This window comes from Schistocerca cancellata, chromosome 4, assembly GCF_023864275.1.
Source record: "Schistocerca cancellata isolate TAMUIC-IGC-003103 chromosome 4, iqSchCanc2.1, whole genome shotgun sequence".
NCBI classification, from domain to species: domain Eukaryota; kingdom Metazoa; phylum Arthropoda; class Insecta; order Orthoptera; family Acrididae; genus Schistocerca; species Schistocerca cancellata.
The window spans coordinates 512465863-512491961 of NC_064629.1; the positions used below are offsets into that span (position 1 = coordinate 512465863).

Genomic DNA, 26099 nt, shown 5'->3' on the forward strand with positions numbered 1-26099 from the left:
GAAGGCTTGAACGTTCACCACCAAATGTGGCCTGTGATAGTCTACAGTGCTTCTGTAATGGATGATAAGTCTGACTTTTTCGAAGCGAATTCAAATGAACATATCCTAATCTGTGATTCCACAATGCTGTGAAGGAGATTATGTCCTTGGTTCTTTTTATGACTCCTCAGTTAATTTTATATTTAAGTACTACAGCAGTTTCAGTATGCCATTATGTACGTATACGATGACTGGAGTTACTGAGTGTTAATTGAGAGTAGTGGGTTCGAGCACAGTCGAAAAGTTACTCTGGCAACAGAAAAAATCCGGGACCATGCGGTGCGTTCACTGCACGACCATTCCTTACTGCCGTAATATGTAAGTGACAACTTTGCTTTATTATACAAGTTTAGGAAGGTATTTTCACTCAGCTGAATGTACTCTTTGACAGATAAATTTGTTGGTCCGCAGAATATTTTAAGAGTAGGGAAATAGACCTTCTGATGATTGTGGTAAAAAAGGTCGGCGTACAGGGTATGGTTTCATTTCTCATAAGGTAATTTAATTCAGCCACCGAATTTTGCCTTGATGTCGATTGTATTATTATTATTATTATTATTATTTCTTTCTTTTCTCAGACGTTATGTCTGGTCAAAAATGGAAAGTGACGCGGACCTTGATAAAGCGTGACTTCCTTTTAACTGTACGGTATATGTTATATTGCATTTAGGAACTTTCGGGTAATTGAACATGTATTATTATTATTATTATTAATTATTATTATTATTATTATTATTATTATTATTATTAATCAGTGCTGATTTCGGAATTTGAGGTATGAATATGTAGCCCATCCAGGATGTGCTTACATATATGTTGAATACCACGTAGAAAGCATATTCAGATTGTTTATTGTATTAGATCATGATCATATTCTGGCATGAAAACCGCTCACCATCTAATCCTTCTCCGTTTTGGAAACAAGCATCTGAAGCACGCAAGACTTTTAGAGCCAGTCGTGTCGCTCAAATCCTAAAGCGATATGAAATAGAATGAACACGCAAAACAAACTGTAGGAAAGGCTATCAAAAGAAAATGTTTTTGAGAGAATTCTAAGAAGAGCAGCGCATATGTAAAGGAAACCGAATAAAAGGCTATTCTGACCCATTGTAGACTACTGCTCCCATTTTGGGGCCACTTACGAGCTGACTCTGGTTGAAGACTGCTAAGAAATTTGTATATGCGCTACTAGGATCTTAAAGCTTGGTATCTCTGTCAAAAAAAAGTGTAAACAGATGTTCAAGAAACTTCAATAGTAATAATCGAAAGAAAAGTGACGTTCTCGCAAAAACCTGTTGGTTATATTTAGAGAGCTGGTGGATGACTGATGGATTTAGGAGTTTAAGGGCCCAAATTACTTTGGTCATTGGTCCCTCCATGTTGGATATACCAGAAACATGTGAGAAACAAATTTTAAATCACAAACAAAGACGGCGTAAGAAAACTGGCATGAGACAACCATAAGAGGTGTTAATAACAATTTATTGGAAGAGTAGTGGGATAACAGGTAATAGAGTAGGCTATGATAGACCTGAGCTAGGAGAGACTGCCAGCTTACAGTGGCTTGTCATGCGACGGAAGGCGCACCTCTGTTTCCGAACAGGCTCCCTCACACAACGCAGAGTCGACGAGTCGGCTAACTAATAACAGCACCGCTAAAACATTTTTTAAACTAGTTAAGGCTCAGGGTAATATTGAAACTGAGTAGATACAGGGGTTGGACAAAAATGTGGAAAAACAGAGAGAAATGCATACGTGAACATAAATGCGGATGATAACCAAGTGCCGGCCGGAGTGGCCGAGCGGTTCTAGGCGCTACAGTCTGGAACCGCGCGACCGCTACGGTCGCAGGTTCGAATTCTGCCTCGGGCATGGATGTGTGTGATGTCCTTAGGTTAGTTAGGTTTAAGTAGTTTAAGTTCTAGGGGTGATGACCTCAGAAGTTAAGTCCCATAGTGCTCAGAGCCTTTTTTTTTTGTTTGATAACCAAGCCTGCAGGTTGTACTGTTTTATTTGACCACGATAGGCTCCCGTGCAATGTCCTCAACACATTCAGAGTGTCAGTCGTGGTTAGAACAGTGGTTTGTGCAGTTGTGAGTTATGCTGGAACGAAATGAATTCGAACCTGAAAAAATAGTAGCTGCTTGTATGGTGGGTACTTCCGTAACCAACGTAGCCGAAGCGTTTGGTGTTTTAAGATTTATATCGCAGACAAGGAAAGCGGGAAAACATCATGCGTTCAGTCACGAGGACGAAAATATGTACTGAGTGATCGTGATAGACGGTAACTGAAGACGATTGTGACAAAAATTAAGAGAACTATAGCTGAAAAAGTCATTACAGAACTGAATGTCGCACACGGGACCTCTGCTGGCACCAAACCAACACGAGGCGAGCTCCAGAAGCAGGGAATTTCAAGGCGAGCTAGAATTCCAGACCCACTCGTCAGTGATGCAGATGCCAGTAACAGTAAAACGTGGTGCCGAAGCCATAAAATCTGTATTATCGAGCATTTGGTCAGATGAGTCTTGTTGCATACTATTTTAAACTTATGGCTGAGTTTACGTCCCACGAGTGAACAAGGCGGGGCTGCAGTGTCGAGCCGGCCGCGGTGGTCTAGCGGTTCTGGCGGTTCTGGCGCTGCAGTCCGGAACCGCGGGACTGCTATGGTCGCAGGTTCGAATCCTGCCTCGGGCATGGGTGTGTGTGATGTCCTTAGGTTAGTTAGGTTTAAGTAGTTCTAAGTTCTAGGGGACTTATGACCTAAGATGTTGAGTCCCATAGTGCTCAGAGCCATTTGAACCATTTTTTTTGCAGTGTCGATTTGAACAGCCATATCGTGGTATTCCATGGGTCCCATGGTTGCTGTGCAATGTCACATTACTGCCATGGATCATGTGACCATTTTGGTTGATCAGGTCTATCTCATGGTGCAATGATTTTTCCCCAACGATAATGCTGTGTTCTAAAATGACAGGGCTCATGTTTACACAGCTCGTATTACCCAGTACTGGTTTTGAGCACGAGGATGAATGGCTGCATTTCCCCTGGTAGCCACAGTCACCAGATCTCGATATTATTGTGTCTTTGTGGTCCAGTTTGGAGAAAAGAATTCGTGAACGTTATTCATCTCCATCATCGTTATCTGAACTTACCACTATATTGCAGGAACTGCGCTTGGTGTTATCATATTTTTGTCAACCCCTGTACGTCAGGAGTCAAACCAGCCCCCCATCCGTGGACAGCCAGGGGGTGTCCTGTAATTTACACCCAGTGAAATTTGCACCCAGGAACGGTCGAGTAAAGGCTCCAGTTATTCCCCTATTCGAACTCCGCAACTTGCAGGTATGTAGAAGAGCCGGGGGCTCTTACGTGGGGTGCTTACCAAGAGCACTGGAGTGCTCGAACGACATTTCTAAACAGAAAATTTTCACAACCGGAAGTGACCATAATTTATTTTCTTTCTGTCTGACACAATCACAAAATTTTTACTTACAACCAGATGTTCGGAAACTACAACGGATAACATAAAAACAAAATTAGAAAGATGAAATTTAAAACTCTTATCATTTCTACATGAAACGGCATACTCGGAAATAAACATAGAATTGATCCTTACCCATGGATCATCATATTGTACATGTAATATATATGTGTTATCACACTAACTAAAGGGTAGAGTATTCACATTTGTAGGTCACATAAGCTATACACAGCTTCTCCTAGCGCTACGTGTGCACGTTCTCTACTCGTGACTTCAAAACACGAAAACAGTTTTCTTTATAATCACAATCATCCATATCATTACCGCCAAGAGGAAAACATAAAATCGTGTATTATGTAAAATATATTTTAATATGACGCAGTATGCATCACAGGACTTAATTTTAATGTCAATAAATAAATATTCACTCCGCAGCCGAGTGCACGCTGATACGAAACTTGCTGCCAGATTAAAATTGTGTGTCGGACCGATACTAGAGCTCTGGATCTTTGCCTTGTGGGGGAAAATGCTCTACCGACTTTTTTTATCTCATTTTGTTCGTTCATAGTCGTTGTGCTTGTTCGGGGCGGACGTCCCATGATGCTTGTTCAAGTTCATCGTTGATCTATTCACTCAGCCCTCTGACAGAACCCGCTGAGCTACCGAGCCGGCAGAGCTACTTGAGAACGACTCACGACTCCTCCTCATAACTTTACTTCCGCCACTACCTCATCTCCTACCTCGTGAAATTCGCAGAAGCTGTGCTGCGAATCTTTCAGAACTAGCACCCCGAAAGAATATTGCGTAGACATAGCTTGGACACAGCCTGGGGGATGTTTCTAGAGTGAAATTTTCGCTCTTCACCGGAGTATGCGCTGATACGGAACTTCCTGACAAATTAGAACTGTGTTCCGGACCTAAACTCGAACTCGGGAGCTTTGCTTTTCGCGGGTAAATGCTCTACCGACTGAGCTACGACCGGCCGGAGTGGCCGTGCGGTTCTAGGCACTACAGTCTGGAACCGAGCGACCGCTACGGTCGCAGGTTCGAATCCTGCCTCGGGCATGGATGTGTGTGATGTCCTTAGGTTATTTAGGTTTAATTAGTTCTAAGTTCTAGGTGACTGATGACCTCAGAAGTTAAGTCGCATAGTGCTCAGAGCCATTTGAACCATTTTTTTGACTGAGCTACCCGAGCACGGCTCACGACCAGGAGTGCTAGTCCTGCAAGTTTAGGTAAGAGATGAGGCACTGGCGGAAGTAAAGTTGTGAGGAGGGGTCAGCAGTCGTTCCTGGGTAGCGCAATCGATAGACCACTTGCCCACAAAGGGCACATGCACCGAGTTCGAGTCTCGGTCCGGTACACAGTTTCAGTCTGCCTGGAAGTTTCAGTTTTTAAGGTGTTAAAATGCATAATACTAGTTTCCATATGAGGACAGTACGCATCATATAAAGAACAGTACGATTTCAAATTTAAAACTAGAACAAGTGCAATATGCGTACCACCTGACTACGATTTTATTGCACTTGACCTCCCGTTGCCGTCATCTGAAACACTCGCTGACGTTGCAGTAAACAAGTACAGTAGTGACTAAGGGGAACGCATCGCACTGTGAATGATTTCAAGACAGTGGTGCATATACTATCAAGTGGTTCAGAGTGTCTCGTGAAACATCGCGATAAAAACTCACGATAAACCGACCGAAGCGTCCTCACTCCCAGGTGCAACAGTATCTTCATTGACTAATATGTAAGAGGGCATATCGTAGAACGTCATGTCGATCATTCTTCCGGCAGCTACTACCTGGTCATTTGCATGGCGGCGTTGATGCAGGTCGGACGGGGCTGCAGGCCCTCTCATTTTGCATCGGCCTACTCCAGCACAAGTAAACCGCAGCACCTGGCTCAGCCGAGCGTATCATCATATCCACTGGGGCTGACGAGGACTTTCGGAGTGCAGGTAGGCCGTGACTTAGGCCCGTATTACACAAAGTTCTTTGACAAATCTATTATAAAAACTGGGATCACGCTCTAACTTTTATAAACGATATGATGAAAGTATTCCAGTAGCGAAAAGATACTATAAAACATCTTTTATGAAAGATATTTGACATATATCTTTTACAGTGTAATAGAGGCTTTAGCGAACACTTTGCGTCCAGAAGTACTGGGCGCAAATTTAAGATTTTTGTATGGACGCGAATTTCACCGTGCACAACTTTCACACATCCCAGCTAGAGGCTCCCCGGGGCTAAAAATGCGGCAACAGGCGACCAATTACAGAGCTGCTATCTGAACTAGACTGTGTAACAGTACTACTGCATGCCTTTTTTCTCTCGCCTAGAGCACATTAGGGCAGTGTAAGAGATTGGGATGCGAATGGAGAGAAATATACACAAATGCAGTGGAGCAGGGAGTGGCTAAATGAGTAGGAAGTGTCCTCCGCCAAGCACTGTACAATATTTTACACATTACGTATATGAGTAGAGAAGTAATGAAATATTATTGCGAATACGAGAGGATCGATATAGAACATTTGTATGAGACACTATATAACCACACAGTTAAAAGTTCGAATGAGATATTTGCAGTGTTTCAGTTTCGGACAAAAGAATAAATATCCACTGCTGTGTTTTGTAAAACTAAAATTAGAAACTATAATCATGTACATTCGTTTACATCTCCAGACGAATAATAATAAAATTTTATTTTAACAATTAACCTGATACATAGCAACATATGAAACTATAGTTAACTACGTAACCCTGCTGGTCATTAAAAATTGCAATACTATGAGACGTATGTGCAAATGATCAGCATTTCAGCACAGAGTAGGTAGGACTTACAAGTAACGCCATTTACGGTCTGAATACAGGGTGGTCAGAAACAGTCTGCAAAGCTTATAAGAGTGCTGCAGCGGAGGCTGTTAACAAAAAAATTCTATACGTTGTCCCGTTTCCGCGCTAATTAGTACTGAAGTCAGCCAATCAGGCAGTTCTGCGCGCGAATTCAAGCCGCCCGCCAGATAAGAGTTAGTGTCCGTTGTTCCCATGGTGTAGATGGTAGCGCACGGGACTGTTCAGACTTTGGCTCGGGTTCGATCCTTGCTACCGCCCCATGTCCCATTTTTGTATCGCTCTCTTGTTCAGTTTTCGCAAACCAATCGAAGAACACGTTTGGCAACACTGTCTCGGGGGGGGGGGGGGGGGGGGGGCGCTTGAATTTGCGCCCGCAGCGGCCTGATTGGCTAACATCAATACTAATTAACTCTGAAACGAAGCAAACGTATAGAATTCTTTTCTTAAATATTTTCAGCACAAACTACCCTGCAACACCCGCACAAGCTTCCCAGACTGTTCCTGACCACCCAATATAAGAAAAGATTATGCATCAGGTTTCTTATTCAGCAATCACGTCTAAATGTTGTTTGTGACAAGAACGAGTAAGAAAAACAACTGTGTAAGATGTGTGAAAGATAGTGTAAAAAGGAATATGTACCAGAACGAGTCGAAATTCAACAGCGAAAGTATCACGACCTGCCGAGCCTTCGGTTTATCATTCCGCGATATTGCCTGTCACTTTGGTCGGGGTCCCACAACTGCCTTGCGAATTGGAACCGTCGGATTGAGGAGGATCATACTCAACGCCTTGAAGGTACTCAACGGACCCGCGCTACTAGCGCCCGAGAGGATACTTTCTTCACTCGGCGGTGCAGGATTGTACACTCATCTGACTTGGCTTGAGCCGTGGAATAGGTTTGTTTGTAGCAATACAAGCATCCACACGAACAGTGCGACAACGTCTGGAGCACCACGGACTGTCAGCACGGCGACCACTGCTCTGGCTTCCCTTTACTCAGCAGCAGACACACGTGAGCTGACAGTAGTGTACCGTACACAACAAAAGCACTGAACAAAAGGGTGACACCATGGTGTCTTTTCAGACGAGTCCTGCTTCTAAGTACAACGTCACAGTGAGCATGTGCGTGTGCAGGCTCCGAGCAGAGCGATCGTTGCCAGAACGCAAGTCTCACTGTCACAGGAGACTATCAGCTTCCTTGATGGTATGGGAAGCCATTGGTTACATAACACTGACACCTTTAGTTCCTTGCACATAATTTTAAAACTGTGGCAACCACAGCTAAAATAGTTATGCATGATTGACAGTTCACACAGTAATAGTTTTTTAATACAAGTATTAAAATTATTAAATATAAAACTGAATGAAAGGTCCAATAGTCCGCTGTAGCTGTATGGTTCGTTGATTGATTTGAGGGGGGGGGGGGCCAAATAGCAAGGCCATCCGTCCCATCGGGTGAGGGAAAGGTGGGGGAAGGAAATCGGCCGTTCCCTATCATAGGAGGAAGCGGTTTAGGGAAATCACGGTAAACCTAAATCAGGATGGCCGGACACGGTTTGAACAGTTGTCCTCCCGAATGCTAGTCCAGTGTGACAACCACTGCACCTCGTTCAGTGAATTTGGACATCAGTCATTACATTTCTGACGGTAGCAGCGCCCTGTCTCAGAGATCTCCAATATGTTACTAGAACGCAAGACTCCATGTCACCCGTGTTGTCCTGATGTACTTCGATACAGAGGCCCTGGTCAGCACGTCATCCATATTTCTCACCCACGCAAAACATTTGGTGACGGGGTGACGAGAGACTTGCACGCAAACCACTCGCCAGTCAATATGATTTATGAACTTCGGCACCGAGTGGAAGCAGCATCGAATGAAGTACCTGTATCCGTCATCGGAATTCTAATGGTTCAAATGACTCTGAGCACTATGGGACTCAACTGCTGAGGTCATTAGTCCCCTAGAACGTAGAACTAGTTAAACCTAACTAACCTAAGGACATCACACACATCCATGCCCGAGGCAGGATTCGAACCTGCGACCGTAGCGGTCTCGCGGTTCCAGACTGCAGCGCCAGAACCGCGCGGCCACTTCGGCCGGCTCTCATCGGAATTCTGTTCCACTACATGCTGAGCCGTGTTAACGCCATTGTTGCTACCAGAGGTGGAATTTCTATGTACTAAATTTCGCACTTTGTATACCCCAAACCACCTATAAATTACATTATGAATTCTTCCTACTGTACTGTATGCGCACTGTAAGTAAAATTTCGTTATTTGCTGTTCTGCCTGGAGTTGAAATGTCGCAGAAGGACAAACCACAGACTTGATAGGGCGCAATCTAGCCTCTGTCGAATTCCTACAAGCATTGATAGACGTTTCTTCTTCTGACATGAGGCATAACACGATCTTCTCAGAAAGAAAAGAAACGTACTATCTGTGAATGAGAAAACCGCTACATAATATCGTCCTTATATAAAGAATGTAAATGATGTTACTCCTAGAGACTTTGTATAGCTGTGTTGAACTACTTATCACTTGCATATCCAAGCATATACCGTATTATACAGCAGATGACGTTTGTTGCATACAGCCTTCATTGTGTTGGAGTGTTAATAGTCACCAGTGTAGATCTAATGAAAGTGGTGGATAACAGATGTGTCTCCTGTTACAAACCGTGTAGCCTTTCCACAGTTATTCTGGAAACTTCAACATCTACACGAATACTCTGCAGTTCACATTTAAGTACCTGACAGAGGGTTCATAGAACCGCCTACACACTATTTCTCTACCGTTCCACTCTTTTAGAGCGCATGGGAAAAACTAATTTAAATCTTTCTGTGCAAACTCTGGTTTACCTTTTTTTTTTTTTACAGTGATCATTTCACCCTATGCGGGTGATTGTCAGCAATATATTTCCGCATTCCGCATTCAGAGGAGAACGTTGGAGATGGGAATTTAGTGAAGAGATTTCGCCTCAAAGAAAAACGCCTTTTGTTTTAATGGTTGCCACCCCAACTCGCGTATCATGTCGGTAACACATCCGCCCCTATTTCGTGACAATACAAAACGAGTTGACCTTCATTGAACTTTTCCGATCTCATCTATCAGTCCCTTCTGGTAAGGGTCAAGTAGTGCACAGCAGTTCCCTAACAGAGGGCGGACAAGCGTAGTGTAGGCAGACTCATTAGAAGACCTGTTGCATCTTCTTAGTGTTTCTTTTGAACAAAAAATAGAACTTATAATTTTTAGTATGTTTCATCCCATCGGAACTATTACTTCATATTATTCACTGTCACAAAATTTTTCAAGAACAAGTATTGAAGAATATCAACACTGCACCTCCCCATCGACATAGTTGTCATCTTCATTGTCCTCTTCCTGCTCTGTGCGCAGGACGACAATGGTGGTCTTGTAAAACGCAATTTCATTATATGCCGCTGATAAACCCATGCAGCCAATAGAACGTTTCTGTACTGGTCGTCAGAGAAAGATGCGTATCCATACGACATGTCGTGTCTTTTTCAATGTATTCCAGAGGAAGTCTTCAAGATACATTATCTTTTTTAAGATTGAGGTTCTTGAAAACTGTTGAATTATGTAAACCGTACCTCATTATTTCGTTTAATAGCTGGACACCGGCCAGTGTATTGCAACCGCTGTATAGCTAGTGGGAACGTTAAGACGTGCATGCACGATTCTCGTGGTTGGTTTATTGGCACTCGTAATTTAGTTAACGAAATGCAGCACTTTTTGAGTGTTTGTTCTGTCGTATAAGAACTGTCTATTAATGTTTATGATCCAGTAAATCTCAGTTTTTCACTGTTATTTGCGCAAAAATATTAATTTTTGTACGATCTCAGTCCACAGTAAAATGTTTGTGAAAGGGTCTGCGTAATACAGTGTTTATTCTTGAGCACTGACTACCATAGTCTTTATTTTAAAAGTGTGTCGTAACGAGTCTTCGACGCTCGAAAAGATGGTTTCCGGAGCATGCCAATAATGTGCTCTGTTTTGCCTTCAAGATGGCGGCGAGCCCTGGTTGAGTGCACCGGTCTATGCATAGTGACGTTTTATGGGAAAATGATTAAGTGAAAGAAGAAACACAGTTATTCGTTTCGAGTTGTAAGTTATTATTTTCTTCTCTGTCGATGCCAACTGTTAATATGTAAAAGTAGTAGGCCTACTAATTGCACCCCCGTCGGAGGTTCGAATGCTCCCTCGGGCATGGGTGTATGTGTTGTCTTTAGCGTAAGTTAGTTTATGTTAGATTAAGTAGTGTGTAAGCCAAGGGACCGATGACCTCAGCAGTTTACCACAAATTTCCAATTTTTACTAATTGCACAACTTTCGTTAATCGTGTCAGATACTTTGTCGAATGTCACTATTTCATTATTTTATTTGCAAAACTCACTTCTTTCTCGTGCTCCCGATATTCTGACCCAAATATTACGTTCGTCATTGTTCTTGTGTGCAATCTCGCTTCATATGTCGTCTATCCCTTCACCGCTACCGGCCGATCCACAATGAGTTGGCATCTCTTCCCTCAGATTCGTTCACCTGCGTCATACGCCAGTTCAGTTAGTCGACAGCTTCCGGCCCTGAAGCAGTACAGCAAAGCATACCGTATCGTTTGTGAATTGGTGATGGTTGTGGTGTATCCTATTTCAAGTAGGTGCACCACCTCCCACCAAACAATTCTAGTTGGTGATAACTTCAAACTACTTTCGATATGTCGCAAAAATACACGTTTAAAGTCGATGGTAGGCATAAAATATCGACCGAAATCGAACTAAAATGCTTTCCCCGAAAATTACATACTTGACCTCTTAGCAACAAAATCCTCAGCAAACAAGGAGCCTCATGACGGATACGACCACAAGTAAATGCAAAATATCTATTTAAAAAAGCAGATAAAAATTCGCTTGATGACTTCCTGAGAGACAGTCTCCATTCCATCCAAACTAAATATGCAGGCGTGGACCAGATGTTGCTTGGATTCAATGAAATAGTATCGACAACAGTTAAGACATTTATACCAAATGAAATGGAGTTGTAAAACACTGTTTTCCGATATTCCCTCACCAAAGGCGACAGGTAAATATCAAAGAATTCGAATTAAGAACAGTTGACAACACAACTTAGAAGTAGATATCCTCGATGTATCGAAGTAGCTTAAACCGCTTAATAAGGGCAAGTCTTCCGGTCCACATTGTACACCAATCAGGTTCCTCTCAGATGATGCTGACAGTCATATACAGACAAAAGATCCATACCGTTTAGTTTTTGGGTCATCGGTCTTCTGACTGGTTTGAGCGGCCCGCCATGGATTACTCTCCTGTGCTGAACTTTCTATCTCAGAATAGCAGTTGCAACCGACGTCCACAGTTATATGTTGACTGTATTGCAATATCTGCCTTCCTCTACGGTTCTTACCCTCTAAAGCTCCTCGTAGTACCATGGAAGTTATTCCCACATTTCTCAACAGATGTCCTATCATCATGTTCCTGCTTTTTGTAAGTGTTTTTCACATATTACTTTTCTCAGCGATTCTGCGGAGAACCTCCTCGTTCCTTACCTTACCAGTTCACCTAATTTTCAATATTCTTCTGTAGCACCACATCTCAGATGCTTCGATCCTTTTCTGCCACAGTTTTCCGATAGTCCATACCTAAAGACTGGAAAGTTGCACGGGTCACACTAATACCCAAGAGCCGGAAGTAGGCGTAATCTGCTCAATTACAGACCCGTATCACTAGCGTCGATTTGCAGTGGGATTTTGGATCATACACTGTTTTCAAAATTTATGAATTATCTCGTAGAAAACGATCTTTTGACACAGTCAATATTCCGTTTTTATGAAACACAGCTAGTTCTTTATTCTCACAGTCAGTAATGACATCAGCTTATAAAAGTTCACCAAATCGAATAAATTCTCTTCTGACAGAGAGCATACTTATATTTACATTTTATGAAATATTACAGAAATTATTTCTATTAATTTCGTAAGAAAGTCCCGCAAGCAGGAACTGACGTCATATACTCGTCGAGCGCCACGTTACGTTAGCTAACTCGTGGCGTGTGACGATGGCTTAAGCGCGTAGTTCTCATTCGCCGCTGGCCGTCAGTGCATGTGTGTTTCATTTATTCATTTCACATTTCAAGATACTGAGTCAGAATTCGTATTTGGTCACTGTGGCATGTACAAATACTTCGATGGTGATCATTATCTCTGCTACTGTGAAACTGCCGTGATGAAACACCTTTACTTGACAGTTATATTACGGACAGGGCTGACTGAGTTTACGGTTTGTCGCTTGAACTGGTAGATCGGAGAGAAACACCGGCCGGTAGCAACGTTCACTGGTCTCTCTCTTCTACCGAATCCAAAACTTACGTTAAAGTGAAAAAATTCCATCTGTTAGGAGAGCGCTGCAAACTTAACCAGCGAAACTACCTAAATCACGGTGGCGAAGAAACGTCGGCAGCAAGCCAGTCACGGATAGTAGATGGTACCGCGGACTAGCAGCAAATACACACAGAAAAACAAAGTTTTTGACGTATGAAGTTAGTCCGGATGAAAAATAAAAGGTCGTGGGGCGAGAAGATGCTATACACTACATAATTATCACTAATTTGGCACACTGTAAATAGATCTAACAGCCCTTCCGGCAGTAAAAACACAATATTTGGGCCCGCATCTCGTGGTCGTGCGGTAGCGTTCTCGCTTCCCACGCCCGGGTTCCCGGGTTCGATTCCCGGCGGGGTCAGGGATTTTCTCTGCCTCGTGATGGCTGGGTGTTGTGTGATGTCCTTAGGTTAGTTAGGTTTAAGTAGTTCTAAGTTCTAGGGGACTGATTACCATAGCTGTTAAGTCCCATAGTGCTCAGAGCCATTTGAACCACAATATTTGCCTTAATTTTGATAACATTACTGGTACTTAACCCTTATGTTTGTAGTCATGCCTCATCAGATTGTTTAACGAGTATTACTAGATTATCTATACCACTGCACATTTGAGATTACAGCACACGATTCAAGGCGACTTACTCCGCAAGGTGTTTTGCAGAACGACTACTCTGCGTTAAGATCTAGTTCAAGATAGTAAATAAAAAAGAAGCTCTTCGCTTTAGATCTATCCATACATTGCCATGATATGATAGCAGCTGTTCTTTAACACTATCAGATACTGCTTAGCGCCATTGGGTAATATCTGGCTAAAGTTATCCCAAAATCAGATATAACACGTGAAACGATCGAAATGTTAAGAGGCTCATTTAGAGTAATTATTATCCTATTGTGGTCTTACATCAGCTTCAGAAATGTACTACTCGGAAACTGAACGAGGCATTAAAATAGCGCCTGGAGTGTCATACAGCACTGAATCTAAGTCTAAAGGTACAGTTACTTTGATGCCAGGATCAAAAGATTTGAGCTAGAAGTAGTCGTTATTTGGTGAACCTAGGGTGATATGCAGGTGATTTATTACCACTAAGTATTATGATGTTTGCTGCTACTAGTGTGTAAATGGAGTCAGTAGTGATTTTCAAGAAGTCTCGGCCTTCATTATGCAAGCAGTTTTATCTTAGCGCTCCGTCTTTGTTCCGTAGCCTGAGCCAGCTGGACACAGCTCTTGATAACAGTTCCATCTCTTAGCGTACTTTTCATGGAATATGCCTCTGCTTTCCAGTTTCGTTTCAGGTCCTCTCGTATATGCGTTTTAATCACATTATTGTAGTTTATAATTTTTCGTTCATAATAATTGTTATATAAATTTATCCTTACTGGGTACGCGTATCCAAAATGTTCATCGTTCACACCAAGATACTGCAGTTAAATCACTCACCGTGTGTGATGTCCTTAGGTTAGTTAGGTTTAAGTAGTTCTAAGTTCTAGGGGACTGATGACCACAGATGTTAAGTCCCATAGTACTCAGAGCCATTTGAACCATTTTAAATCACTCAGCTCATTTTCTTTAGAACGATAATCTAAAGGAACATTACTGCGGGCAGTTTTTCTTGAAACAAATTTTGTATATTCAGTACGCCGTTCTGGCGATTATTTCACACAGACAGTCAATGCACACAGCATTCGAATGATATAATTATGATATACAAGGTGTTACAAAAAGGTACGGCCAAACTTTCAGGAAACATTCCTCACACACAAATAAAGAAAAGATGTTATGTGGACATGTGTCCGGAAACGCTTAATTTCCATGTTAGAGCTCATTTTAGTTTCGTCAGTATGTACTGTACTTCCTCGATTCACCGCCAGTTGGCCCAATTGAAGGAAGATAATGTTGACTTCGGTGCTTGTTGACATGCGACTCATTGCTCTACAGTACTAGCATCAAGCACATCAGTAAGTAGCATCAACAGGTTAGCGTTCATCACGAACGTGGTTTTGCAGTCAGTGCAATGTTTACAAATGCGGAGTTGGCAGATGCCCATTTGATGTATGGATTAGCACGGGGCAATAGCCATGGCGCGGTACGTTTGTATCGAGACAGATTTCCAGAACGAAGGTGTCCCGACAGGAAGACGTTCGAAGCAATTGATCGGCGTCTTAGGGAGCACGGAACATTCCAGCCTATGACTCGCGACTGGGGAAGACCTAGAACGACGAGGACACCTGCAATGGACGAGGCAATTCTTCGTGCAGTTGACGATAACCCTAATGTCAGCGTCGTCCGCAGCTCGTGATCGTGCGGTAGCGTTCTCGCTTCCCATGCCCGGGTTCGCGGGTTCGATTCCCGGCGGGGTCAGGGATTTTCTCTGCCTCGTGATGACTGGGTGTTGTGTGGTGTCCTTAGGTTAGTTAGGTTTTAAGTAGTTCTAAGTTCTAGGGGAATGATGACCATAGATGTTAAGTCCCATAGTGCTCAGAGCCATTTGAACCATTTGTCAGCGTCTGAGAAGTTGCTGCAGTACAAGGTACCGTTGACCACGTCACTGTGTGGAGAGTGCTACGGGAGAACCAGTTGTTTCCGTACCATGTATAGCGTGTGCAGGCACTATCAGCAGCTGATTGGCCTCCAAGGGTTCAGTTCTGCGAATGGTTCAAAGAAATGGTTCAAATGGCTCTGAGCACTATGGGACTCAACTTCTGAGGTCATTAGTCCCCTAGAACTTAGAACTAGTTAAACCTAACTAACCTAAGGACATCACAAACATCCATGCCCGAGGCAGGATTCGAACCTGCGACCGTAGCGGTCTTGTGGTTCCAGACTGCAGCGCCTTTAACCGCACGGCCACTTCGGCTGGCGCGAATGGTTCATCCAACAATGTGTCAATCCTCATTTCAGTGCAAATGTTCTCTTTACAGATGAGGCTTCATTCCAACGTGATCAGATTGTAAATATTCACTGTCAACATGTGTGGGCTGACGAGAATCCGCAAGCAATTGTGCAATAACGTCATCAACACAGATTTTCTGTGAACGTTTGGGCAGGCATTGTTGGTGACGTCTTGATTGGGCCCCATGTTCTTCCACCTACGCTCAATGGAGCATGTTATCATGATTTCATACAGGATACTCTACCTGTGCTGCTAGAACATGTGCCTTTACAAGTACGACACAACATGTGGTTCATGCACGATGGAGCTCCTGCACATTTCAGTCGAAGTGTTCGTACGCTTCTCAACAACAGATTCGGTGACCGACGGATTGGTAGAAGCGGACCAATTCCATGGACTCCACGCTCTCCTGACCTCAACCGTCTTGACTTTCATTTATGGGGGCATTTGAATGCTCTTGTCTACGCAACCCCGGTACCAAATGTAGAGACTCTTCGTGCTCGTATTGTGAACGGCTGTGATACAATATGCCATTCTCCAGGGCTGGATCAGCGCATCAGGGATTCCATGCAACGGAGGGTGGATGCACGTATTTTCACTAACGGAGGACATTTTGAACATTTCCTGTAACAAAGTGTTTGAAGTCACGCTGGTACGTTCTGTTGCTGTGTGTTTCCATTCCATGATTAATGTGATTTGAAGAGAAGTGATAAAATGAGCTCTAACATGGAAAGTAAGCGTTTCCGGACACATGTCCACATAAAACATTTTCTTTCTTTGTGTGTGAGGAATGTTTGCTGAAAGTTTGGCCGTACCTTTTTGTAACACCCTGTATTACCAAATTTGTTAACAGGTGGTCGAAGTGTTTTTCATGTCTCTTTCCATTGAAACTCAATTTTTAAATGACAGGAAGAAATGATTACATATTTGTATTCGCAGACTGAAATCCGTACCGAATATGATTGACGGCAAGACGGAAATGTTCAACGAAAAGACGCGCAACTCTTCATTAAATTCTTTATCCAGCGGATGTGTGTCACACTGATGCCAACGTTGGCCAGTAGGGGACGCAATAGTATCGAATGACTAGTCCACTTTCGAAGCCACTTAACTATCCTGATCGACCCAATCTGCTGTTACTTCTTCTCCACTAACAACACAATAACCCCTCCCCCCCCCCCCCCCCCCAGCCTCCTGTTGTACTAGCAGGTCTGTCTCTCGCAACATATTGTGGTCAATTCCTCATTACATAGGGGTATTCGAATACTTTTGATCACATAGCCCATTTATCTGAATTAACAATCTTTAAGTCGATAAATCTGTTGGAGAGAGCATATCAGACAACGTGACATAGGAATATCTCACCTTGTTTAATTTGGACTAGTGGCTATGCAAGTTCTTTTCTGGGGTAACCGACAGCCGGGGCGATATGCCCGTCACCATTCCCCACCTAGTGCCACGACTTTAGTCAGGCCAAAAGCCTGGTCACAGGTTTGCGCCATAGACTTTATCTTTTATTGGGCATGTTTTAAGTCTCCTAATTTTAAGATATCCACGAAAACTTTGTTTCAGGTTCTGATATGTATTCACAAATTCTTAATTTTATTTTTCATTGAATAATTTGTCTGTTTAAATGAGCGACTCCTAGTACGATTTTTGTAAAATTTGTGTAAAACTACGCCGTACCCCCCGCTCCGCCCGCCACTAACCACACAAGCCCTTCATCTCCACTTGTCCTTTCCCAGTCCAGTATCCAACAACATGTTCTCCACATATACGAATTATATTGCAGAGTAGGGCGTACAAGCGCTTTATAATCAATAACCTTGAACAATCAGCAGAATATGCGAGTATCAGTTAATGAAACCTGCCAATTGCTATACACAAGGTTCTAGTAACTAATCGTTCCCTTTTGTGATTTCGCACAATGTTTATACCACGTAACAGTACGAAAATTTCAGTCATCTTAACCCTGTACTCAAATGCAGCTATGTTATTACGTTTTGTAAAGTGTTTAAATTTAGATTTTATAAAGTGTGCACAACACTGAAGAAAAATAAAAATGAAGTTCTTAGTACTACAGGATAAAAATATTTATAAATTTGGTAGCAGCCTCTGGTGCCCCACTGCAGCTTAGTAACATCAACGAGAAGTTATCTTAGCTCTAGTCTTGGGCATACTGACGAAAAAGAGGAAACTGTTTTTAGAAGCTGTGCCATTCAGTTGCATTTTACAGTCTAACAATGGAGCTTGCGTGAGTTAGTTTTGTGTTCCATTGATCAATCTCACGGTAACCGTTATGATCTGGAACGTTCTACCACACTGAATTTACTACAGAGATTCAGCATCTCTTCGTGTAGCCCGTTAAGAACGATGGCTCTCACGAGGAGATATCTTCGGACACACATTTCCGGAACATTATATTTAACAGAAGATACTGCCAAATAATAGTGATGTAGACAAAGTGACGTCACCTACCGAATGGTAAACAAGGACGGAGTTATCTACCACAAAGACATCATAAAACACCGGACCTTGGTCGCTGTTTGGGCACATGCGCTTCCAATTTGGTGAGGCGATCGGGCGCCACAAGGCTAACTGTTTTGTTCGGAAGATTTCAATAATTTTAAGGATGCCAGAGTTAATTGTTCTGATTTCACTGCGAAGATGTTAGTTACGATTTTCCACGCCTGTTGTCTTCCCGTGAAGAAGATTAGTTACAGCGTGATCTTTAACATCATTTTGTCTTTTAGATCCCTAAGAGACGTGTTTCCGAAAATATTGCATAAATGAGGGCTTGGTAAAAAGTAATGCCTCCGAATTCATGTGCAAAACTCTTTTAAAGTTTTTTAAATAAAACAAATGTTATTAACATTCTACGTCTTTGTTTTTCGTGTCTACATATTTATTTCTCAACACAGTCACGCTCGCGCATTCACATTTCTCCCAACGAGAGAACAGTGTGTTGTACTGTCACTCTAGAATGTTCGACTTTGTTGACGGAGCCACCTCTCCTCTGCTTGCACCGTTTCATCACTATCAAAGTGAAGTCCTAGAAGGTGTTTTGGAAACGTATCATAATCGTGTGAGGCAAGTCGGGACTGTGAATCCAAGGCGTCGGATTGTTGCAGATGTCACAACGGTCCTGTGTGGTCTGTCATGCTGAAGGAGAGAGTGCTGCATGTGTTGTGTCGGCAGATTAGCCAACACAACGTACACTGTTTTATAGAGGAGGCCGAAAGGCACGCGTCAACTCACGCCGGCTTGTTTTAGGTCTGAAACAGGATACGTAATGAATGCTATAAAGAAAAGTACGTAGCTGCTGGAATACTTAACTTTAATCCATCATTTGTATACAACGTTCTTGATGATACAAGTGAGACTCTCTCTAGATATGGTTAATGGCGCCTTGCTAGGTCGTAGCCATGGACTTAGCTGAAGGCTATTGTAACTGTCTCTCGGCAAATGAGAGAAAGGCTTCGTCAGTGTAGCCGCTAGCAAAGTCGTCCGTACAACTGGGGCGAGTGCTCGTGCGTCTCTCTAGACCTGCCGTGTGGTGGCGCTCGGTCTGCAATTACTGACAGTGGCGACACGCGGGTCCGACATGTACTAATGGACCGCGGCCGATTTAAAGCTACCACCTAGCAAGTGTGGTGTCTGGCGGTGACACCACAGCATGTGCGGAAGAACTCTTAGATTTCGAAACTCTATTACAGCACGCTGTTTTCACGCACCGACGTAGTTACGTTTTACACACTGCCATGTTACACGCTAGAATTCGGAGCCCTCTAGTGGCAGAGGACTGCAGATATGTAGACATGAAGAATAAAGATGTGGAATTTAATTACGCGCGTTTTATTTAAAAAGCCATAAGGGGTTTGGTATAAAAATAGGAGGCATTACTTCTCAGTGTACCCTCGTAGCTCAAACGTCATTTAAGTCTAGTGACTGCCTAGACTTAAAAATCCTTTCAAACAGATCGTCAGTTTTCCGTTTCCATGTTGAGAAAAGAATTTAACACTTCATGTGTTTTTCTGCTCAGCACAAGGGATGTCATCGACTTCCGTAGCCGAAAAGCTGCTTGTAAACTACATGTCAAAATGACGAATCCTAACGCGCTACCTGGGAGGGCACAGGGTCAAACCACCGTTTCTTGGAACAACAAAAATCATGGTTTCGCAGATGGGAAAATTATAGCGTGGTCGTGGTTTTTACACATAGCGATTTTGGCTCCTGTTGTAGTAAGTTGAAATTTCATAGCAGATTTTTAGGGTGTGGATAATGCGTATGAACGCTAATGAGCTCACACTACTACGTAATAGTTTTCTGACGAGTGATTCCGGGATGAAAATTTACTGGTTATGGATAGACCAGTGTAGATCACTATTTGAACTTAACAGTTATGGATTTCTGTGGGTCGTCAAGACTGCACCAGTGCTACTTGTCCTCACCGCTATTGTCAGTGAAAAATGTACTGCCGTTTCCATAAAATTTATACCCACTTCATCTTGTCTCAGTGACAGCAAGACTGTTGTTGTTGTTATTGGTGATGAAGGTAAAGGTGTTGATTTTGATGCATCATTATTACTACCATTTAGGGTGGTCATTGGCTATGTTATCAACGCCTTTCATGAATATGAATACATTTACTGAAACGAACGAAGTATTTATTCACAAGCAATGTTCTGTGGACACTGTGATAACTTTTAAGAGAATATTTGGTCGTATCAACGTTTCGGAGAGCAATGAAGGCTGGCTCTTCGGGCCAGTCTGCACAGTGTTGCAAACTTCTAAAAAACGTTTCCCCTGGGATCAATTAGAAATCCTCCTGAATTTTCCTTCGAACCCCCTAAAATTCCGAATAGGCATCTGAGTTTGATAGAAACATTGAACTATTAATAAAAAAACATTCGGGTAGGAAGAAATGATGCTGTTTGTTAACTAACTTCGAGCTAAGTAAATCTGAAAGTTTAAACAACAATGATAATGGAAAAAATAACGCACAGTGCCAATTATTCTAGTTTAACATGAAACAAAAATATTTCGGGAGTGATAAAAATGTGTTCCGATTTCGGCTTACAAAATATCGAATATTTCGTCAAAGGCTTGAGTATCATGTTGCGTTTTACTAGTGCCTGTGCGTTTGTGATCATGCGTTTTGACGTTGAATAATTCGAGCATACGAGTGGATGGAACGAATTTGACATACGAATCGCAGTCTCTTTGCAATGTAAATCTTACCATCATGATACTCTAAAGTACTAGAAGAGACAGATTATATTTTTAATTACACTGTACGACGAAAAAACACGTTCGACACTTGCGTTTGATATTGGCAGCGCGAGTAGTGTCACTGAAAATTTGGCTATATTTCCAATACGCTTTTCTCCAGCTGAATCACAATCTTGAAATGCCTCGGTATAAAATTCAGCGGAGTTGGTTACATTCGACCAAGACTTATTTTGCAACTGATTCCATTCCGATTCTATTTCATTCTTCTGTCCATGATCTCAACCGTTGTCATTCGCGCGCTCTCTATCTTTCTCTCAGGGTCCCCCAAAAATTCCCCAGTAAAAATAAAGCCCCTACAAGAAACCCTTTCCATCTATCTTCCCCTAAATTTGGGGAGGGGGTGTGTGGAGCCTCTAAGTTGGCAACACTGAGTCTGCAGGGATAGCCGATCTCTCGCCCTCTACAGCCACTGAAAACGTCATCACTGTCTGATCTACTGCAGTGGGTGGTTAGAATCAGTCCACAGTAATACCCTTGAAAGTTGGGAGGCTGACATCGATGATATATTAACAAGTAACAAATTTATATTAGAATTAAACTAAGAAGTGATGGAAGATACTCATTCAACAGCAGTGAATATTAATGAGACTAGTTGATCACTCTATAAAAGAAATGACTGAGCCAGTTACTTTGTTGCACATTAAATCACTTCTCTAACACCTTTGGAGTAGTTCTGCCTCAAAAGAAAGTTTAAAATGTTTGCAACATTTGTTGAAGTCAGAAAAAATTGACGATAAATCTTCGGTTAAATTCGAGAGCTGCTCTCTTGTTATGAAAACGTATATAATTTAAGTATGACGTATAGGCAGAGTTAAAACTGCAGGCATTGCATGCTCTTAGATCCTCTTATCTAAAACGATCGCTGTAGGTCATCGGGTAATTTCCGAGCTTTGCGAGCTCCATTCCTTTCCATCTATGTTCGGCTTCGCTGGTCGCTGGTAACAACTCTTCTTCCCATTGCCTCAGTTTTTCTCCTCGTTAGCGAGATGAATACATATAGGGGGATAAGAATATCTTGCACTGTGTTATTCATACAGCCGTCTTTGGCTGTTACGTCAGATATATCTTTGCTCCTAATTCCTACACACCCAGTTACCGGCAGGAAGATAGTTCTTTCCCTTGGTTCTGCATATGCGAGACGTGTTTTTTTACTTCTCTTTTGAGGAAGTCAAGTATTTTTAACATGGCCACAGCAGCGCTGCAGTCGGTTATCTGGCCACGCACAGCGAGTTCCCGCACTTACTGATTTCTCATAGATGCCACAACGAAAGTAGTCGTCCGCGCTTTCGTTTGTGCTATTGTATCTTCCGCTCAATTGGCGATATTTGCCATCCAGAATGTCTAATAATGAAATAGCAAAAAATTTGTCTATGCACTAACAAACGGCTTGAGGTAAAAATTAAGCAATAGTACGAATATAAACTAAAAATTAACAGATGCAGGCAGCATGGATTCATTCAAAATATCCTTCTCAGCTAAGGATCTCGGTTCAACAAAATCGTCTTCATACTAATCTGAAGAGTAAAGATGCATTCAGAACCACCCGAATACATTTCTTTTATTTTCAAGTATTTAACGAGCCGTTCATAGTATAGATACGAACTGAGTGGACCGATTCGGAACTGTTGTTTGTAAAATACCTGATTAGAGGACTATTTCCAAACTAAATAAGGGTAGCCGTATTTTATTAAGAGTTAGTTTCCGTTAATGAGTCCCATTCGTACCACCGTATCTCTAAGCTCTGACTATTTAATCAAAAGAGTTAACACCATTAACCATTTTTCTGCCAAAAACTACTCTTTTATTATTATTATTATTTTAGAGTGGCAGTGCCTTTAGTGTGAAACTAGCGATCTATTGCAAGACATGTACCTAGCGATACAGTGAGATACTTTTACGAATGTAGTGCAGTGTAGCAATCACTTACAGCGTCAAACGGAGATTGTGTTATGATTGTAGGAGATTGTGTTATGATTGTAGGAGATTGTGAAACGGAAATGAGCGTTTGGCATCTTTGGCCGGGAGGCCCCTTACGGGGTAGGTCAGGCCGCCTTGGTGCAGGTCTTATTACATTCAACGCCACATTGGACGACCTGCGCGTCGGATGGGGATGAAATGATAATGAAGACAACACAACTGAGCGGAGAGAAAATCCCCTACCCAGCCGGGAATCGAACCCGGGCCCCTTAGGACGGCAGTTCGTCACGCTGACCATTCAGCTATCGGGGCGGACGTAGGAGATTGTGACGTGTGATTTTTTTTACAGCGATCATGTTGAGGAAATCATTGACAGTGAAAGTAAGTATATGTAAAGTTATCGTAGACTAAAATGATATGCTGATTTTATGAGTGGTTTCGAAATTAAACCACTGAAGCAGTATGTACTTCTAATAAAAATTTATTAAATTTTAGGTCCCTCTTTGGTTGGTATGTAGGACTATTATTTGTTTTAGGCATTGTGTGTTTATAGAATTTTCGAGATGTGGGATCATGTCTAGGAAAAACGCGAAATTGCTTTCAAATATAGTTCATGAAATGATGGGTGATTGAAAACTGTATGTCCCAATGCTTCCAAAGTTAAACCACCTCTTTAAAATAACTGACTGTTTACTTTTTGCCAACTTTTTTTTTACTCCTTCCTTACTATGAAGATAAAGATCGTTTTGTGAAAAATTTGAAAATTAATTTTTTTACGTTCTTGGGCCTCAAAGGATTAACAGTAGTCAACTTCTTACGTATAAACTTGTAATACACAATTTTATTATTGATTAAACGTTTCTGTCTTCTGTCAAAGGCTTTAATTTTCTGAGTTAAAATGTTAATTATGGAACAATGTCAGTGCACATTTCCAATAGGCCTTATTTTTGTAATGGACTCTAATACCACTTTGGCAAAAAAATAAAACAGACTGATCGAATTACTAACAGTCTTAACACTAGTGCACGAGTAACTTTTTTTTATTTTTAGGCATGTTGTTGCACTCTGCTTGAAAATGTAAACGAAGGCATTCCTACGAGACAGAGACACACAAAAATGTTTTGAAGAGTGAACCGAACGAATACAGATGTGTGTGGCTCAAATGGGGCCTTCTTGGAAATCAACACCACTAACTGAAGATATTTGGATAGTGTACAAATTTGCAGCATCAATCTTATTTCACTTACGTGTGACCTCGTAAATGACATTTTCAGACTGAGTTCTAGAACATATCTGTAGTGTACCGATTGTCCGCTGGCGCTGAGGCGATCGATTCTATTTAAATGTACCTCAGTAGGAGCGACAAAATTCCAGGTAGAGTAACAAATGGTTCAAATGGCTCTGAGCACTATGGGTAGAGTAACAGTAGCGCACTAATACACCACAGCAAACAGCTCTTCAGTAATGCGAACATATTCGTTTCTTTCGGATAAGTTTGCCGTGGCTCCAATTGAAGGTTATCGTCCTTGCAGATTTGATTCACATGCAGTGTAAGTCAAAATTATTACACAAACGTGAAATAACTCACACGTGGGTCGTCAAATGGCTCTGAGCACTATGGGACTTAACATCTATGGTCATCAGTCCCCTAGAACTTAGAACTACTTAAACCTAACTAACCTAAGGACATCACACACATCCATGCCCGAGGCAGGATTCGAACCTGCGACCGTAGCAGTCGCGTGGTTCCGGACTGAAGCGCCTAGAACCGCTCGGCCACCGCGGCCGGCACACGTGGGTCGTCGGTTGGAATAGATCTTCGAGGCGTTACGGTAGGCTGACGCCCGCGGTTCCACACAGTAGGGATTAATTAATGCCGGCCGCGGTGGTCTCGCGGTTCTAGGGGCGCAGTCCGGAACCGCGTGACTGCTACGGTCGCAGGTTCGAGTCCTGCCTCGGGCATGGATGTGTGTGATGTCCTTAGGTTAGTTAGGTTTAAGTAGGTCTAAGTTCTAGGGGACTGATGACCACAGCTGTTAAGTCCCATAGTGCTCAGAGCCATTTGAACCATTTTTTTTTATTAATTAATTGCATCTGCGGAGCAATGTGTATCTGAATAGGAATGTAGTCATAACACTATCGGAAAAAGTTTAAAACAAAATTATCTGGAAATCACTGATCTAGCAGTAGTTAATTACTGTTCTGTGTGAAGCAGAAATGGACTCTGCCTTTATTTGACTAAACACAGAAAACAGCTTCCTCCTCAGTGTTCCACGTTTTAACCATCAACTGACCAGTGATATACAGGTTACCAATGCCCAACAGGTCCGTGGTGTAAAATTAAATTAGATGAAATGGTAGAAATACCTTGTACCCAATGAGCTCCAGCATTTCGGTCTGTTGGCGCTCGCGTGGTCCAATGTGACGTGCAGGAAATTCGGAGTTCTTCGAAGAAAGACTCTGTAGCCATGACTGCGACGTAAGGTGACGTCCGAGGGGAAGGCGAATGCAAGGGACGGCGCCCCTACGCAGGATGGAACATACGCGCAGCATGGCGTTTTCCCTCGTGGACACTGGCCTCGGACTGACCGCTGCAGCAACTGTAACGGAATGTCGGCCTCCCGCGTGCGCTTATCGCTGGCCAATGACCGTCCAGTTTATACACCCTCCTCTGCCGTCAATGTAAACACAGTACCTCTTCTGCTTCCCAGCTGGCTGCACATTAACTGTGGAAGGGCTGTATACAATGGCAGGACCAAAGTTGCGAAACTTTCACGGTGAAGTGTCACCAGAAAATAGATATATCGTCTGACATCGTGCGAAAGCAGAAGCCTGTTTCAGTTGTTTGTTTACAGTCAGCGAAGATAGCCTTTGCTGTTTACTGCAATTCAGCCCGGACTTTAGGACTTCGGCTATAGGATGATAGTGAGTGCCGGAAGTATGAATGTCTCAAACTGCAGAGTAATGCAGATACTTAACATTCCTCCATCTAAAGTCTTTAACAGCATAAAAATAATAATACGGACTTAATTAACACACAGTGTGGAGTACATAGCTGGTGACTATTGAAGCCTGACGATCCAAAGCAACGACGACTGGGGAAACTTTTGAAGTAATCAACAAACGGTACTATGTTTTCTGACATCAGAATTTAGATTTAGTAGATTATGCGAGGGGTGTTCAGTAAGTAATAGAACATATTTTTTTCTG

General features: G+C 42.5%; 1 protein-coding gene across 1 annotated transcript in view; it reads right to left on the minus strand.

Annotated features, from left to right (window-relative positions):
* Positions 1 to 25491, minus strand: part of LOC126183409 (glycine dehydrogenase (decarboxylating), mitochondrial) — a 316896-nt gene extending 291405 nt beyond the window's left edge. Inside the window, exon 1 of the mRNA XM_049925357.1 lies at positions 25257 to 25491. Coding sequence (XP_049781314.1) covers positions 25257 to 25442 — 186 coding nt within the window. The 5' untranslated portion in view covers positions 25443 to 25491. The remainder of the gene's footprint in view (positions 1 to 25256) is intronic.
* Between the last annotated feature and the right edge of the window lie 608 nt (positions 25492 to 26099).